Here is a 17384-nt window from a genome sequence, read left to right as displayed (position 1 = left end):
GTTGGCACACCTCAGAAATGATGTGGGCATAGCCTTAACTCTCTGCAAAAGCGGTTCATAAAGTCAATAAACTGAGTGGGGATCTATCAAGCTAACTAATTAAAAAATGCCGGAGAGGCATGCAGCTGAAGCTTTTTCTTACCAACACAGGTGAAACATCCAAGTTTGGGTGGGAAAACATTACTAGTCTCCACTTTGTCTGTTCACAGTGGTGTGCCCCCTCTAGAGCTCATGCCTTTCCTCGTTTCCTGAAAAGAGACACGAGAGTAGCTGATAGTCTGGGATGAGGGAAATGTGTGTGAGAGAGACAGAACACCTCTTGTCAAGTGCATGCTCTGATTTAAGGCAGAGACATGAACTCAAGTTACTGTGTGTCAGGGTCTGTCTTGACCACAAAGGTGAATTTTCTAAGATAGGGCATGCTTCCTCAGTCTTTGGAAGGAATTGTTCTGCTTTGTGTAAATAATTAGATATTGAGCAGAGACTTCAGTTTATGTCTGCTACATCCCATAAGTACTGCCAGGCTGTGGAATCAGTCTCTTGCTCGTTTTCTTGCTTTCTCTCTCAAAGTCTTTCTGGCCCAGTAAATTTGTAATTATTTATAGTTTGAGGAACTCATTGGGACTTGGTGGAGAGCCAGTTCTTTAAGCTGCTTGGCAGCATCAGGACATTTTTGCCTTAAGGTGGAAATATAAGCAGCCAGGGAATTTTAGGTACTGACAACGTTAGACAGGAATTTGGGACTAAAGAGGATTCAGACAAATATAAGTGCAAAATTCAGCCATTATGATCTGGACCACAGAGACATTCAGATTAACTTTTATTGATTTCAGTGGAAACTTGGACCTTAAATAACTTTGTGGAGCTTGTCCAATTTACTTAAAGAGATAATTGGGCACCAAAATCAGTCTTTAGCCCTACCCTTGAGTGACTTTCTCAAACTTGCGGAGGAAGCCTATAATAAAGTTAAAACTGCACCTCAAATGTCACTTGTATCCAAGGCTCTTCATTGATAGGACCCTTTGGAAATGTGTTTAATTTTGTTACCTGAAGTAATAAGGTTTGCAAATTAAAGGTCTCTTGGTAGAGAAAGAGAGAAGAAAAAGTAGTAAAGATAATGCTTGTGTATATGATCTGCATTCTTTTCTTCTTTCTGAGTGAGATTTAAACCCCAAATCTGTCATACGCATGTGAAAATTATCTTAGTAACATGTAAATGTATCACTCAGCACAGAGAGAACTTTTTAATTTTTCGTTTGCTAGCTGGAAATAGTGCTCTTACAGTTTGCACCGGTGTCTTTTACATACAGGACAAATCTGAGTAATTACCTGACTGTGGAGATATATCACATTATTTGAGTTGCAGATATGCCTACATTTCGTTCTGTGCATATTTTGTGGGTAACCTACACCTAAAAAAGACATTAGCTTGGCTAAAAACATGTCTGAAAATGTTTTCCCAAGTCATATTTTTTGCTACAGAAGAAAAGGATGTTGACAGTTAAGATAAACATTTTTTTCCAGGTTAATGTGTAGTTTTTAAATTGTCAAACAGTCTCACTCATCTCTAAAGATACACCTACTTTTAACTGAAGTTTTCTGTTACAGTAAATTCTCCCTCAAGTTTATATTTTCCTGCTATTTTGGACCAGCTGTATTCAATTTCAGAGTAATAAATACTACTTTTATGAAATACAAATTCCAATTTAAACATGGACTTATACACAGGACAAGGTATTCAGTTAGTCCAAATGACATAATGGTATTTATTTCAAGAGTATAGTATTGCTTTACAGGGTTGCCCAACTTCATGAGTTCTGTGTAGGTCTTTGGAGGGTCTCTGATAATCTTTACATGGAGCTGCCTATTTAGTATATGATATAATGTCTGTTAATAGATATAAGATCTTCAGAGGGAAATCAGCTGGCATTTGTTAGCCTACTGGCTTTCAATTCCTGTATCTTTCTCCAGAATATTTTCTCCAGAGTATATTCTTGTTTCAGTCAACACTGTGAGAAATCAAGTATAGCACCCGATTCAGGTCTCATTTACATCAAAGTGAATCAAGAGAGCGACTGTTAACAGTAACATTTACAGGTATTACTAGGTCTTACTGGTAAGCTTACTCTACATATGCTTCATTAAAGATGGAGATTTGAAAGAGAAGTTTACTTATGGCTCATATTAAGAAATTGTCTTGCCGATAGATCGAGGATAGAGTGAGGCTATTGGAAGTGAAGCGCTGATGTCAAGGAGGGAAATGAATTTGTTTCTTCTCACAGTTGGCTTCAGTTTACAAATTGGAAGTGTATTTGTGTAGGCACATGTGGCTTTGAAACTGTTGTAATTTAACAGTGGATAATGAATGAAGATGCTGAGTAGTTGGATAGATAAAACTGTCACATAAAGCACCAAAACCAAATATAAAGAAGAACTGGCAGAACAGTATTTTGAAATATCTGCATTCCTATGGATTTTGCTGCTCTTACGGCTCCACGTTTTATGACCTCCTCTGACCCCCATCCTCTGCCAGCCAGAGAGTGTCTTGAGCTGTCAACAGACACACTAAGGAGCTTGTCAGGTAAGGGCAGCATGTTGAGTTGGAACAGTGTTTGATGGATTAAGACCCTGGCTGTTTCACCTGTGCAATTCCTGACTTGCATTATGAATGACAATTTCAAAGCCTTTGGGCAACATTGCGAAGCATGCCCATGTAATATGGAGACCATATTACAATGTCAGAACAATGTCAATTCCAGTTAAATAATTTTTTATAGCAAAATAATTAAAGTAACATCTAGCTTTTGACAGCATTTCCAGAAAAACTCAGAAATCCTCAGTTAAGGCTCCCACAGCACTGCAACTTGACCTCCTTTTTTATTTTTTGTTGACATCATTAAAGAGCAGTATTTTATTTTCACTTTTTTTTTGCATGCCGTAGCAGCCTTTCAGTTACAGCCTTGCAGTGTTCTCCTGGGTACTATTTACTCTACATTTAAAATAATGTTTGTAAGAAATGGTTTCATGCTATGCATTAAAACTCCGTATGTATATTTTAAAAGCTCTGTCCCGCCTAGAATACTTTTGATGGTTTTGGATTACCTCAAACAGATTGGCTTTTATTTTAGCTGCCCAAACCCTGGATTTACAGTTTTATTGACCAAAAATTAAAAAAAAAAAAAAAAAAAAAAAGTCCAACCCAATCTACTAGTCTGTTTTCTTGTGAAGATAGCCTTGACACATTAATGGATAATACAGCCAGCTTCATGCAGACGAACATCTGGAACCTTGCTGGTGGTCCACTCTGAAGACCTTGCAATGATCACACTCCTTTCTTCTCTTCTTTTAAACATACCTAGAATGAGCCATGCAAGTTTTGTCCCTACTCTCTGTGAAGAAAGGATTGTAGATTATTTTGGTGAGAGGAGAGAAGGAATGAGCAAAACACAGATCATTCTCAAATTTGAGAAATTTTCATAAAATTTATTGCAAGAAAGTTAATTCTGCCTCAGAGTTCTCCAGGAAAGGGAGAGCTCTCAGGTGTGCCCAACCTCACATATCACAGATACTACCCCACGTCACAGACACTGGAACCCTGTGTACTCCTTCAGAGATGCAGGCAGCTGACAAGGGACATTTGAAAGAAAGCAGAGAAGTTTTGAAAACTGCCTGGCAGGCAGCAGTCAAAGGAACTCATTCAAAATTGAATTGCCTCTGTGGAAATTTCCAATTTTGACAAATTGGTAAATGCTGATGAGGAATCTTTTCATCTGACTTTTCTGACCATCTCCATTACTCAGCCTGTGATTGATTTAGACTTCAGCCACTGTAAACTGTCTGCCAAGCAGCCTACTTCAGCTGAGCCAGCTCTTCTACTGAGGAACAAGTGAGCAGGACTTCAGACCATCAGAAAGGGTATCCCAGCAGCAGGAGAGCTGGCATAATGGAATGGAGAAAGGCACTGATACCAACTCTAACTAAGCTCTGAACTCCTATTCTAATTTTTGAGAAGTCAATGATGTTGACATTTTCCAGTGTGGATACTTAATGTTGGACAGCTGAAGCCAGATTTGGTAAACACCTGTACTTCACGTTACTTACACTTCATTTAATCCTTCTGCCTCAGCTTCCCACGTACAGAAAAAAGAAGATAATAAAATTATCTTCAGAGAGAGGTTATTATAATTAGTGTTTGTAAAATCCTAAATGTAATTAAAGCACACGGTAAACCTTCCACCTAAGGATAGATAAGGACCTATAAATCTTCTGCAATTTGGTATATTTATTGCTTTTTCTTACTTTTTGATTTTTTTTCAGTATTGATATCATGACAGTTCAAGTAAGGAAAAGGAATCGGAAGAAACCAGTGCTTGAGAACCACATGAAACATGATCTTAATAGTTATTGCTTTTACTACTTCTATAGCATGTGTTTTTCTTCCTCTCTTTATTCTTAACTTTCTTGACTCTTTTTTTGTCAGTTTACCTTTGCCTTCCACCTTCTGAGAAATTGGCCTAAGCTAAGTCAGATAAGGCTTCTCTTTTAACATTTATGACCTAGGCAAGTTAGAAACGATGCTATAATAGCATTTGCTGAATTTCAGAGTACTTCATGCGATGGTGGCATTTATGTCATATTCTTTGCCCAAGATTTTTTCCCCTAAAAGAAGCATCAGAAATATAAACGATATCTTTACCCTTTCCTATTCCTGTTTCTTTATTTAACCTTGAAAGGCAGTGATTCAGAATAACTTAAGAGCTCACAAGTATAAATGTCATCCACCCCTCCTCCCAACAGAGGGCTCTTCTTTAAAAACTAGACTGTTTTTCAAAAGCACGAGGCCTCCATTGATTTAAGCACTTTTGAAAATCAGACCTTTTAGTTATGTGTTTACATGTCATTTGAAGAAAAAGATTTTATAATTCTAGTGGAAAAAACTTGTCCTTAATTTTTCTCAAAAAAAGAGACTCTAGATTTGTACAAGAACACATGTTGCACTGAACATTTTTTAGCTGAGTACATTCCTTTGGCTTTTCCACAAGCACTGTTGATCCAGAACTGTTTGAATCTCCAGTGGGCTAAGTGTGATGACTTGTGCTGTTCTTGACAGAATGTCAGTTATAAAAAGCCTGTAACTGCAATGCCTGCTGGATGAATTCTGATTAGAGAGTCCATCTGATACTGTGCTTTGTGTCTCTGAATTGTTTTCAGTAAGTTAGTAGTGGGACAAAGTGGTATGTTTTAATACAGACTTTATTCAATGAACATATATTCTTTCAAAGCAATAACTCAATATTGGTTGTAAAAAAGGAGGATTCATTTTTTCTTTTCGTAGACACTGATTCTGAAACCCTGAGTTCAAATTTGTAATTCAGAGGAATCTTTATTGTAACACTATGTAAAGTAACAAAGAGGAAACAGACACAAGGCTCAGGCTGCTAACACTAACAGGTGGTAACAGGAATAATTCAAGATTTAGGACATTTCAGCTTCTTTTGTCTTTAAGGACCACTTTCCTTGTATGTAGGGTATGAATAGAAACTTATAAAATATGCAGAATTTTGACAGAAAATAGGAGGCAGAAATAAAAATCAGCCAGTTCCTCTTTTGTGTACTTTCCTCTTTCTTTTTCTCCTGTCTTCCTTTGTTCTGTTTTCTTATCCTTCCTTTTCCCTCAGTCTTCTCTTCTCTTGTAACTTTTCAGTTTCCCTTGTCCCTTTCATACCCTGTTTCAATTCTATCTACTCCCTTTACTCTCTCCATGCCGTGGCTCTCGCCTGAGGAGAAGCAGCCTGGCGGAGTGCCTGCCGTCAGGATGAACCCTCACTTTGGGGGAGAGAACTGGTTGCGTTGAAACTCACTGCTGTCACCGTTGCCTGGAGCCATGCTGGTTTAGGGCAGTTTTGACAAAAAAGAAATAAAGGTGCATGATTAATGCATCCATTCCCATTCCTGAGGCTATCAGGGATGAATTTGCCCCAGGACTTTTTATATACATTGAAGTGCTTATTTTAATTATGACAACCTGAAATGAAGCTCTTGCAGCTGAGGATCTGTGGTTAGCAAGCCTCTTCTTCTTCCCATCCATCCCCCCTCCACTCCCCAAGTCTTGATCCTTCGCTCCAAGGATTTGAAGTGATTTGAAGTGAGTAATGCACACCAGCAGGGGGAATCTACAGGCTGTTGTAATAAGATTCAACGATATGTTGCGGTCAATTTGTTCTCAGCTCTGTCTTCTCTGCTGATGGGAGGATGGATCCAGAAGTATGTAGAAATAATATGATAGAATATGGGACTTTTTTTTAAATTAAAACTTAAAATGCAAGGCAAGCCTGAAGGTTCCATGTCCTGTAGTTTACTATGTGCAAATTGTAAAGTCATTCCCATGTGTCAAATAATACGTCAGATGCAAAAAACTGAGAGCAATAGGGTGAGGTTACAAGAGGACCACGCTTCCAACCATTTGGGGGGTTGTGTGTGTGCAGTTAAGATTTGCCAAGTGACTTTGTTGCCTATAGTAGAGTTCTTTCAGGTTATACCAGTATAATTGAAATTAGCCTTGGTTCTCTGCTGTTGGGATACTTGATTGTCAGTCATCTTTTTGTAACACCAGTGTTTTTCATTGAATTGTAGTTAAGATTTTGTGTTGTCATTATAGTACAGGCCAAATTTCACAGTACAGGCCAAATTTTACAGTTAGTCCTTGCAGCACTGTTTTACCCCCTGAAGAGTAGATTTCTTGTCACTTTTCCATTTCACCTCAGCCTGTGCCAGGTAACCATTTGGAGAGAATAATCTTTTTTTCTGGAGAGTCTCCCACAGGCAACATGCAGTCACTAGTCTTCTGAACTGTACCTGAAGTTTCTGCATGATGTTTCAGCCAGTCCCATACTTTATCCTTGTTGAATACTAAGAACAGCGCAGACTCAGCACCTCTTGCTGTCCACCGACTTAAAATTAGTTTGTAAGATGTTTGGAGTAGAAATCAGCTCAGCTTGTGTATGGATGCTGCATAGGGGACTACAGAAGTCTCTATCACGCAAATAAACATCTCTCAGGATGTGCAGGGGAAGTGTGCTTTTGACCTTTCAGAGTGACACATAGTAAGAGTCAGCCTTTATTTATTTGCTTAAAATGCAGACATGATCCTGGAAAGAAGATTCTTTTGCATAGGAAAGGCTTTACAAAGTCCTGTATTCTAATAAGCATGTCTAGTGTTCGTCTGGAGAAGGAAATTCAAGTTTCCTTAAAGATGAGAGTGCAAGAATGTGCCTCCCCCATGCTCCAGAAGTTTTCTGAAAGTACTGTATCACCCCATATCTGCTTTGGGTGCAGCTACATCCCTTTAAAAATACACTGCTCCCCATGCAGCCGCTCACGAAACGGTCTCGTCTTTGCCTGGTGGCTGATAGAGCATCGGCCGTCATGGGTGAGCACTGCTGATTTCTCCCAATAGAGGGCAGGGATTATACTGTTGGCCTCAATACAATTAAAAGTAAAATTTGCGTATGCCACTTATTTGTCAAAAGGTAGCTTTTAGGAATATAGGAACTATTAACTGTCCATATTAAATGATTATTAAATATGGAAATCATAATATAACAGCAGGATCACTCATATAACAGGCAGCTGTATTATTTCTAGGAATGGGAAATTCTGGGGTGGGTCAAATTACAGCTAGTAGTATTCAAATATTTCTTTTCCAGCCAGCAACTGACTTTAAGGCAGAGAATTCCTTGTGTTGACTGTCTTGAATGCAGACGGTAGTTGGCAACTGCTGTAAGAAATTTCCTGCAAGTGTGTGCTCTCCCTCTTACTGAATATCGTTCCATTTTGAGCCTAATTGAAAACTGAAGATAGAAAACTCAGCAATTATTTTTCCCTGCAGTAAAATATTTAATATTCTGATTTCATGGCTGTCTGACTACAATGATTAGGAAGAACATTTTCTTATAGTATTTACAGTACCACAACAATGTATCAGGAGCATTGTGTATCAAGGGAAGGAACTATTATGATAAAATAAGTGCCACTTAAAAACATACCCAATTAAAAAGTAGGATGCTGTTGAATGTTACATTTAGTGTAGTCAATAATTGCTTTGTAAGGTTTTTCTTGCCTTGGGCTTTGAAAAAGCTATTCAGGATGAAGAAAATAGCCTTGAACTAGAAAGACTTTAATAGGAATGATCTGAAACAACAGAGATAACACCTCTGCAACAAAGGCATTTTATGTTTAGAACTGTACTGCTGTGTTAAGTCCAAGACAGTGTGGTTATTTCTGCTGGTGGAGAAATGGGAAATATGTGTGTAGTTGCTGATGGTTGTATAGTCCTTTAACTGAAACAAACTACTCAGTGGGACAAACTCTTGTCCGATAACCTCTATGTTAAGTGGGGTAGAGACCCCCAGTATTTACAACAGGATACTGGTTTGGAGAAATAAATAAGGACAGAAACTTGTTCAAAATGTCCCATAATTTTGCATAGAGAGTTTGAAGAACTACTATAAATTTAAAATGTTTGCTTGTTTTTTCTTTTTATATCAGATAGTATTACTGAAGTCTTCACTAACATCTATGTGACCAGTTTTGGACCTGTTTCAGATACTGATATGGTGAGTTTCTGAACTTTTGCATATATGGTCAATCGTTTAAGATATATACTACTAACATCCTTTAAACTTGTATTCTGCTTTTACTTACTGTGGACAAATTGGGAATAATTTCACTGAAGTCAGGAAGTGCCAAATCCCAGTAGTTCTAAAGATGGAAATTGGTTTATAGACCTTACATGATAAGTATACTTGTATTAGCTGTTTAGTTTGGACCAGTGAATCTTCTGATTGTCCCCACTGACTGTACTTTGGTTCATATTCTGGAGCAGTCTTGCGATGGGTGAACTGGATTCCTCTTGGATGAAACTAGAGTGAAAGGTGCACTGTAGGAGCACACTTAATGTTGGCAACAGACTGAGGAACCAGACTGGAGTCAGTCTAAACCAAACTTCTTGAAAGACGTAGCTTGGAAGTTGGAAAGACGTAGCTTGGAAAGACGTAGCTTGGGTCATCATCTTGAAAGACGTAGCTTGGAAGTTGGGTCATCAGCACGATTGTATTGTTCTACAGATCTGTCCTTCATAATTTGCACTATTTAGTAACCATTTAAAGGAAGTCAGTGACCATTAAAAAAAGAAACTGTCGAATGTTGCTCTGGATTACAGTTTTTCATGAACAGCAATGGAAAAAACTCTGAGGCAAGGGGTCCTCTGTAGGCTTACTGCAAATCATACACAGATTAGGCAGAATGTGTTGCACCGGGGAGAAAGATCTTCGTGGATGTAACATCTCTAAAAGGAAAGAAGGGAAGGACGATCTGAAAGTTACTTTAGCTGCCCTTGCTATTCCTCCAAGAAATTATTTCCTGCATGAAATTATTTTTTGAAGTGTTTTCAACATTCATGATTATATATGAGACATATAAAATACTACCTATGTGTATCTATAGGTATTAAAAAATGAATATTTTTAAAAACAGGCAATATTTACTTTTTCTATGAAAACTTTCAGGTTGTGCATCATACAAAACAGGAAACTTCTTGATATTACAAGCTAGGTTGCAATTAAACTAAATATTTCATGGTATGGTGTACATTTTAAAAGTTATTTGCTCACTGACTAACAGGTAGTCATAGCTTTGGAGAATATATTCTGGTTTTTTGTGTTTATTTTTTGTATGTGAGTTTCAGTTTTCAAGCTTTGTTTTGACTGTGATGAATACATTACTGAGGCTTCACATGAAAAGTAATTTCATAGGAAAAATAGACATTTATTTTCTTTTTGTCATGTATATGTTACTGATTCTCTTGAGGTGTTTTTTCCTAATGATGATAAGTTTCTGAAAAGATTCTTATTTTATTACTAATTATAAAAAACAAGTATCCACAGCTATATACAAACATGATATGAACATCTTGACCTTGTTAGTCTAGTATCTCATGACTTCACAGTGTTTACACTTACAGTATTCCTGTGAAATAGGGAGAGGATATCAACCCAATTTTAAAGATGTGCTACTGAGGCACAAGGAGACTTACCCAAGGCTGTGCAAGTCATCTGTGCTTAAATGGGAATTTAATGAAAAGCTCCCTGAGCCTAATCCCTAGCTCCTGAAACACTTCTGACATCAGTGTGTAAATGTGTGGAGAACTCTGTGTGTCTGTTTGCAAAGACAGATATCACGGCACAGTAAGGGGTCAGGTCATTTGATGCTACACCTCTAACAGCTCTGTGCAGAGGTGTTAATCGAAACAGAGTGCAGTGCATCAGAACGGCAGCTGTTACTGTAATGGGTAGGTCTATTTGCAGATAAGTAGATAGGTAAGTAAGAGCAGTTTAATACTTACTACTACAAGTTTCAGGGTTAATTTAGCTTGTTCAGTTGGTAATTATAAAATAATTTTGAAATGTATGAGCAGTCAATTAGAAAATTTCAACATGTGAGTTTTGAAATAATAGCTTCCAAACTGTCACGTAGTCTGTTGAACATGAAGGTGACATTAGATTTTTTACCATAAGTACTCTTTCATTTAGGTATTGCATTACTGAATTGATAATGTAAACTACTATACAGAGGGTTTACTGATATTTTCTTCTGTAAATGTTGGAAGCTCTGGAATATTCTCATTTTATAAGCTTCCTCCTTAAAAGGCTTCATTGGAAGAATAAGTTTGACTCTTGCCCGTGTCCTCCTAAATCTCCAGAGGATCCCAAATGGAATCTCAGATCTTTTCTGGAAGGTTGGGTCCCAGCCCCTGAGGTCCTCTGCTTTCACAGTGTGAGTGGTGAGGCCCACAGTCTCATCAGGTTTTTAGGCTGGACACTGCTGTTGCCCAAAACTTTCATAGTCATTGCTGCCAGTAGGATTCCTTCCCCTGGGATTTTTCATAGCAACGAAAGTCAGCAGATGTATGACTACACCCTTTGCATTATCTATTTGCCAGTTTGGGTATTTTCCCCTTGGTTAGCATCTTGTGAAGAATAACAATGCTTAGCATAAAAGCCTGTTGAAAATGGGAAGGGGGCTCACTGCCATGGGAGATGATTAATATGTGTTTATAGTATGGAAGAGGGAGGTGGCACACTGAAAATGATGGGTGGATTGGAGCTAAGGACACGGTTGTCTCATAGCAGTGTTGATTCACAAACTTGATAAAATGTCATTCTAACCTTTGTTGTTGAATTGATAGCAATTTGTGAAGTTTCTGTTTTCCTCACTAAGTATAGTAGTTCCCATTAATGATAATATAGTATTGTGTGCTATCTGTGACTCAGTATGATTGCTAGAATGTAGGTTTTTATTCATATTCTCTGTATTTTTCCAGTATCACAATTTTGCCAAAAAATAATTAAGTCCTGGGGAATTTGATCTTTGATTTTAGGCTAGCTGAAGTTGTCATTGATAAATTTAGGAGGTAAAAGCTGAGGCTGAGATTTTTCTCCAAATGTGTTAAGAGTAAAAAACTTTTGATCCTTGTGGATTAACATTTTGTCTAAGTTAAAAAGATGTTACTCTCTGTTCTGCCCAAAATAGTCAGCTACCAAATCTGTTGACTCTTGGCCAGAACTCTGTTGCAAACTGCACTTCAAATGAACTGCTGTGACTAAAATATTGGTGTATCTATGTTAGCTGTGTCATAAAAATGCTATTGTATGTCAACCACAGTATTTAATGTCAAAGGAAATGCCAATATACAACAGGAATTTTCAACTTCATTTTGCAAACTAATGAGAATCAAGGAAGGCAAACCAAAACATGGGATTAAACAGATTTTACTTTCATTGTTCTGTCTTTTTGAGCTGTTACTTCTCTGAAATGTTTAAGTTCAGTATTATGATGCTATGCCTTATAGGCTTCCAACCAGATCAGTGACACAAATTTATTTTGACATTAGCCTGAGAGAAGAAAAACTGCATTGTTTAGAAAAACAAACAAGCTAAAAATTGAACAGAACAATTGAAAAACAAAGCATATGTGAATTTTCTAAAAAGTTATAAGGCTAAATTATGATTAAAGAGGCTAATTAAAAAAATTGTAATTAAATTAAAATATTTAATATTTGAAAATTCTGAGGTGGAGGATAATTTTGGTTGGATTATGATTTGTAGGATAACAAAGTGGAAACCATTTAATTTAAACATTAAAACTGATTATTTCTCTGTTTTTTAAAAATTAATTATTTGAAGTCTCGTACATTGACGTATCTTTAAAAACACATAAGCTGCTAACTCTGATTTTAGCACTGTAAACAAGGTACTTTTACAGCTTTTTCTCAGACTTTCTTTCCAGCCTCTCCTGACACTTTGGCTTCTAAAGTTTCCCAGATAGCCATAAGTGCTGATGTCCTTGATAGAAATAAATAAATAAATAATAAGTAAGAAACATATTTACTTCTCAGGCAATAGTTATTGTATGTAAGATAGAGCATATAGGCACTGAGAGCCTTTATATGAGGTCTGCTGTGAAGAAAGCTTTGCCAAGATTTTGCCAAATTTTGCCTCAGAGCAGTCTTTCTAACTGTCACTGGGAAGAGTGTTTCCTGCTTTCCTACAACACACAGTTAGTAGGTGGCAGGACCTGAATCAGTTTTGCTTGAATATTAAAACTAACAAGCTTTCTGAAAGTTTTGTGTTTCAACTTTCAACCTTAGCTTTTCATTGTCTTTGGGGAGTTTTGTTTACTGTGGTTATATCTTTGTTTTTCCCTATTTGTTTGTATACAACAATTTTTCCCAGTTTCCTGATGATATACCTCTATTTTTTCACTCTAGAGTCAAGAAACATGAACATTTCTCTGTAGAGATGGTCATACCCAGCTAGCTCTCACTACGCACACTTCCATCTTGTCAGTTTTCAATTAAACTTTCAATAAGCGTTTCTGATTTTTCAAATATAGCCAGAACAGAAATTTTCAATGAAGCCTTCAATGAAGGTTGAAGGTCAAGTCCAGAAATGACTGAAAGGATTGTTACAGCATCTCTCACTACCACTGAGGATGTTTTTTTAGAGAGAGGCTGAACTGGGAGCTGCATTTCTTTTTTCGTGTCTGTTTTTCAGATTTCCTCATTCTATTTTGTATTTCAGATTTTGTTTTTTTCTATGAAACTTATTTTTTAGCTGTTTCAAAGTCTAATTATTAGCTATGGTTCCTTAACTGGAGAGAAGCTTTACAGGAGTTGTAGGATATGTAAGTAAGGACAGAATAAGGGGATGCAGCAAGATGATTTTTTTTCACAAAGATTAAAAAAATCACTGCAATTGTTTTACTGTAGCTTTTATTTTAACTCAGTAACAGAAGACTAAAGAGTAGAAGGCAAACAGAAATGATAAATACACTTGGCTTCCTTGGGTGTTGCGGAGCTTATAGGTTGTCTTTTTATCATTGATATGTTTCTGAAAAGTCAATAAATTGGTTGCTCTATTCCCTTTTATTATAGGCTCAGGTCATTGCCTTTGCAAGTTAAATCCATAGGCTGAAATTATGAGGAGGATATCTCACATGATCTCTTGCAGAATTTCTGTGCTTTTATTATGTGGGGAAGGCTTGTTCCCTTGTGCAGCATCCTGCCAAGTGGATCAATACTGGAGATTGATTTGTCAGAGGCTGTGTCCAAGCTCTTCGCTGACATTAGCTCTCAGTGTACCTCTTGTTTGGATTCCTGTCCCTGGCACCAGGCATCCATTGTGTTTCAGGGTTGCTCTTTCTCCATGTCTGAATAAAAAAGGGTAATGAGAAGTGTTTGTATTTTCAGTGACAGCAGCGTGAATAATATCCTGTAGTCTCTTTTCTAAGTAATCCCTATTCGTGTTTTTCACATTCCTCTCTTATCCCCTGTCAGTGCTTATTTTAGACTCAGAGTTCATTCTACATCAGGTCTATGGAAAGAAAGAGAGAGAAAATCATTCAGAGAAGATCCTTTTCATAAACGGATATGAATAGGAAGACATTCTCTTCCCTAGACACTATCATTCAAACTGGTTAAACAGGTTTTTTCCAGATTTTTTTCAAATACTTCATGTTTAGATTAAATGCTTAGACAAAAATGACTGAAGTTGGCAGACAAAGCAGAAATAAAAGGCTTGAAATGAGTTCTTCAAATAGAGGAAAATCATGCTACAATTCCCTAGAAATATACCACATATTCTTTATAGTATTAAAGGTCATATATATCTGGCAGACATTACTTATGTATTTAAAAATGAATACATGTTCCTTTGAAATGCAGTGATAGGATAGTGTTTAAGTTTTTAACAGGGCTGTTAAAGGTTTTGATAAAAAATAACCAACAGTGCAGTTTCAAACCACAACCCTCCTTCATATGGGAGTTTATTCAGTATATTTTCGAGAATTCTATTCACCAGTGTATAAGATCCGCACCTTCCAAAAACCTGAAGGGAATTTCTGGCTGTCTGCTATTTCCTTCTATGTTCTGTGTTTTGTACACATAAGGTAAGTTTTGGAAAAGAACAAATGGACTCAGTTTATACATCTGTGCAGTGAGATTTGATGTTAGATACACAGCTAGTGAAGTACTTTTACAGAGCCTGAGTAGTCAGTGTTTGTGATTGGAGCGTTGAGGGGTTTTTGGGGAGAGGAGAATTGCATCCTGAACTCTTTCAGTCCTGATATTGTTAGAGAATTTTTAATTTTTTTTAGAGAAGAGATAAGTAGAAAGTGAGATGGAGATGGTAGAATCATTGTCCAGTCTGGTAGAGAGGCCTAGGTAAAGCCAAGCCCTGCACTTGTGTACTTCAAGAACTATGGGGTTTTGCAGACTGTTGTAGTGTGTTAGCCCTTGTGTATGCCATTCGCACCATGCATAAATCTGTCCCACAGAGAATGAAATGACCAAGAAAACAAACTAATGATTTGATCCTCCCACTGTAAAGCTAATTTCAGCATTCACTCAAAAGCTAGATCCAAATGCTTACTGAGGAAGTTTAGGAAATTAAATTGCAGAAGTTCCATCACAAACTTGCACTTACCAAACCCACAAATATGAGATTATAGCAAGAATGTATATACTGGGCAGATTATTTTGCTTTGAATAATTGCATTTTTTTGAGTCTCCTGTCTAAAACTCCTTCTTGTTTTTCTTCAAAGTGGTTTTGATACTTAGTTGCATACCAACCATATTACTATAAAACAGTACTAGTTGCATACTAATATTGTTAAAGTTTTTAAGCTAAACAGAAAGAAAAATGACACATTGCCTTAAGGTAGATATGACACCAAGAATGTGCTTTTTAAGAACTAAAATTAAGAAATTATACTAGTGTAAAAATAAATATTAATATGAAGCCCCTATATTAGCTAGGTGAGATTTAGGTCCATGAATCTTATGTGTTTATCTCATCAATGTATCAACCACAGTATTTCTGACTGTCTTTAAGGAATCAATAAAAATATGTGTGTCATTTTTCCCTTTCCTTATTTTTAAGTTTTTGTATTTGCCTTTTAAAATTTTTATATTTTACAGTATTTAAAATTTGCTTTCATGGCTATATATGTGTGTCAGTCAATGGTTTTAACAGTGGTCAAGAGAAAGCCAAACTTTCTTTAGAGAATTCACTGAGAAAAATCTTTACAAGTAGGGAATGAGGAACTCTGGCCTGAACTATTCACTAAACAAAATGCTGTGTTCCAGCGGGTGATTAATAAAACGTTCAGTCTGCTCCACGACAATACTGCTTGCTAATGGACATGCACAATTTTTGAGATGTTTGGAACACATCCATCTTTGCTCCAGATGCAAAGACTGCCAAAATCTGCCAACCATTAACTGAGAGGATGAGACCATATTTTTTTGTTGTTTGAACTTTTCCCATACAAATCTGACCTTAGCAAAAAAGAAGACTGCCATGTATTGAGGAGGGATTGCTTATACTCAGGTCAGTTAAAGCTTCTCACAGAGACACTGTTGTCTTTTTATACTGTGCATAGTGTTATGCACAGCAACTGCATATTAAAAGAAGAATGAAATTCCTTCACCAGTTTATTCTTCTGACCATTGAACTGGCAGAGGCTCAAGTGCTTCTTAACACTGTAGTAAGAATCTCATCATCTGTACCTAAAATTTCATGTAAGCTGGTGTAGTACATATTTGAAAGATTATGTTTAATTGTACTGTGTTAGACTCCAGCTGTAAAAGCACCATTTCAGACACAAATCAGTAGGAAGCATTTGCTCGTGTAGAAATGATCACAGGAGTCCTTTGTAGTCCTGGAAGTATGCTCTTGTGATTTTGTGGAGATACTGCACTAGATACTGGAGAGTGGTTTGGTAATGGCCAGAGACAGCACAGGTTTTTTCGTATAGGAGAATATCTGCAGATTGTATAAAACGACTATCAGGTATTAATTTGAGTCTTTTTTTCTAGAGTCCAGATTTGCTTTTCTAACAGAATGTTAGTCTTGCTTGGAAAGTAAACATTACACAGCATTTACCACAAAGTGGTACATATATGGAATAGGAAATAGTTACAAAATATTTACGTAGCATCTTTTGATAAATGCTGGCTTTTTATCACATCGATTATATTCAAATTCTTTAATAGTTTCCTGTTTTTTCATTTGTTTTGTATGGTAATCATCATAGGGATATTCATGATCATAAGTAGAATAGATTTGGCTCAGGAGGGAACATGGGATCAGTGAATATAGCACTGGGCTGCAAAAGGCATGGATTGTATTTTGCTTTTCCTAATCACTCTGTAAATGGACTGGGACAAGTTAATTTCATCTCTGTGCCTTGGTTTCCCTTCGTACAAAATTGAGATCCCAATACTTCCTTTGAAAAATATACTGAGGTCTATAGAAAGTTAAGTTATTTAAGAACTATGTGAGATTTTATTACTATTGTGGTAAATGGAAGGAGAAGGTGTTCATGATCATTCACACCAAACCTTGTTTTATTCCCTGTTTCCATCTTCTAAATGGGATGTTCTGCAAATAAAGATTTCCAGCACGGGTTGGATGGAGAGATTAGAATTATCTGTGCATCACTCAGAGATTTATCAGTGGGATCTTTCAAGGCTGCAGCTCAGATTCTCTCCTGCTTATTCCACTTCCTAAGCAGTTGCCATGCATCAGACACGGTTTTTTTGAAATGTTGCTCTTTTGATTTAGTGGCATTTCATGTCTGCTTTTTTTCTATTTTATATCTCTTGTAATTCTTTTTATATATGTTGGAAGACAGTGAAGAAGCGGGACCTTTGAAATTCTTTACTGATGGAAACATTACAAAAGCTTGAGATTTATATTCTGGTCATTTATGTGCAGGGATATTTATCAAAGGAACCTGTAGGACTTGTCACTCACTTCTGTTGA

The 17384-nt window shown here is 36.8% G+C and overlaps 1 protein-coding gene across 1 annotated transcript in view; it reads left to right on the top strand.

The window, feature by feature from the left end:
• The window catches only part of GABRA2 (gamma-aminobutyric acid type A receptor subunit alpha2), a 57654-nt gene that overhangs the window by 18529 nt on the left and 21741 nt on the right, over positions 1–17384 (top strand). Inside the window, exon 3 of the mRNA XM_072861428.1 lies at positions 8548–8615. Coding sequence (XP_072717529.1) covers positions 8548–8615 — 68 coding nt within the window. The remainder of the gene's footprint in view (positions 1–8547; positions 8616–17384) is intronic.

The sequence above is a fragment of the Ciconia boyciana genome, chromosome 5 (genome assembly GCF_034638445.1).
Source record: "Ciconia boyciana chromosome 5, ASM3463844v1, whole genome shotgun sequence".
In the NCBI taxonomy this organism is placed as follows: Eukaryota; Metazoa; Chordata; class Aves; order Ciconiiformes; family Ciconiidae; genus Ciconia; species Ciconia boyciana.
The sequence above is the reverse complement of the archived record's forward strand: the minus strand, read 5'-3'. Positions and strand labels throughout refer to the sequence as shown.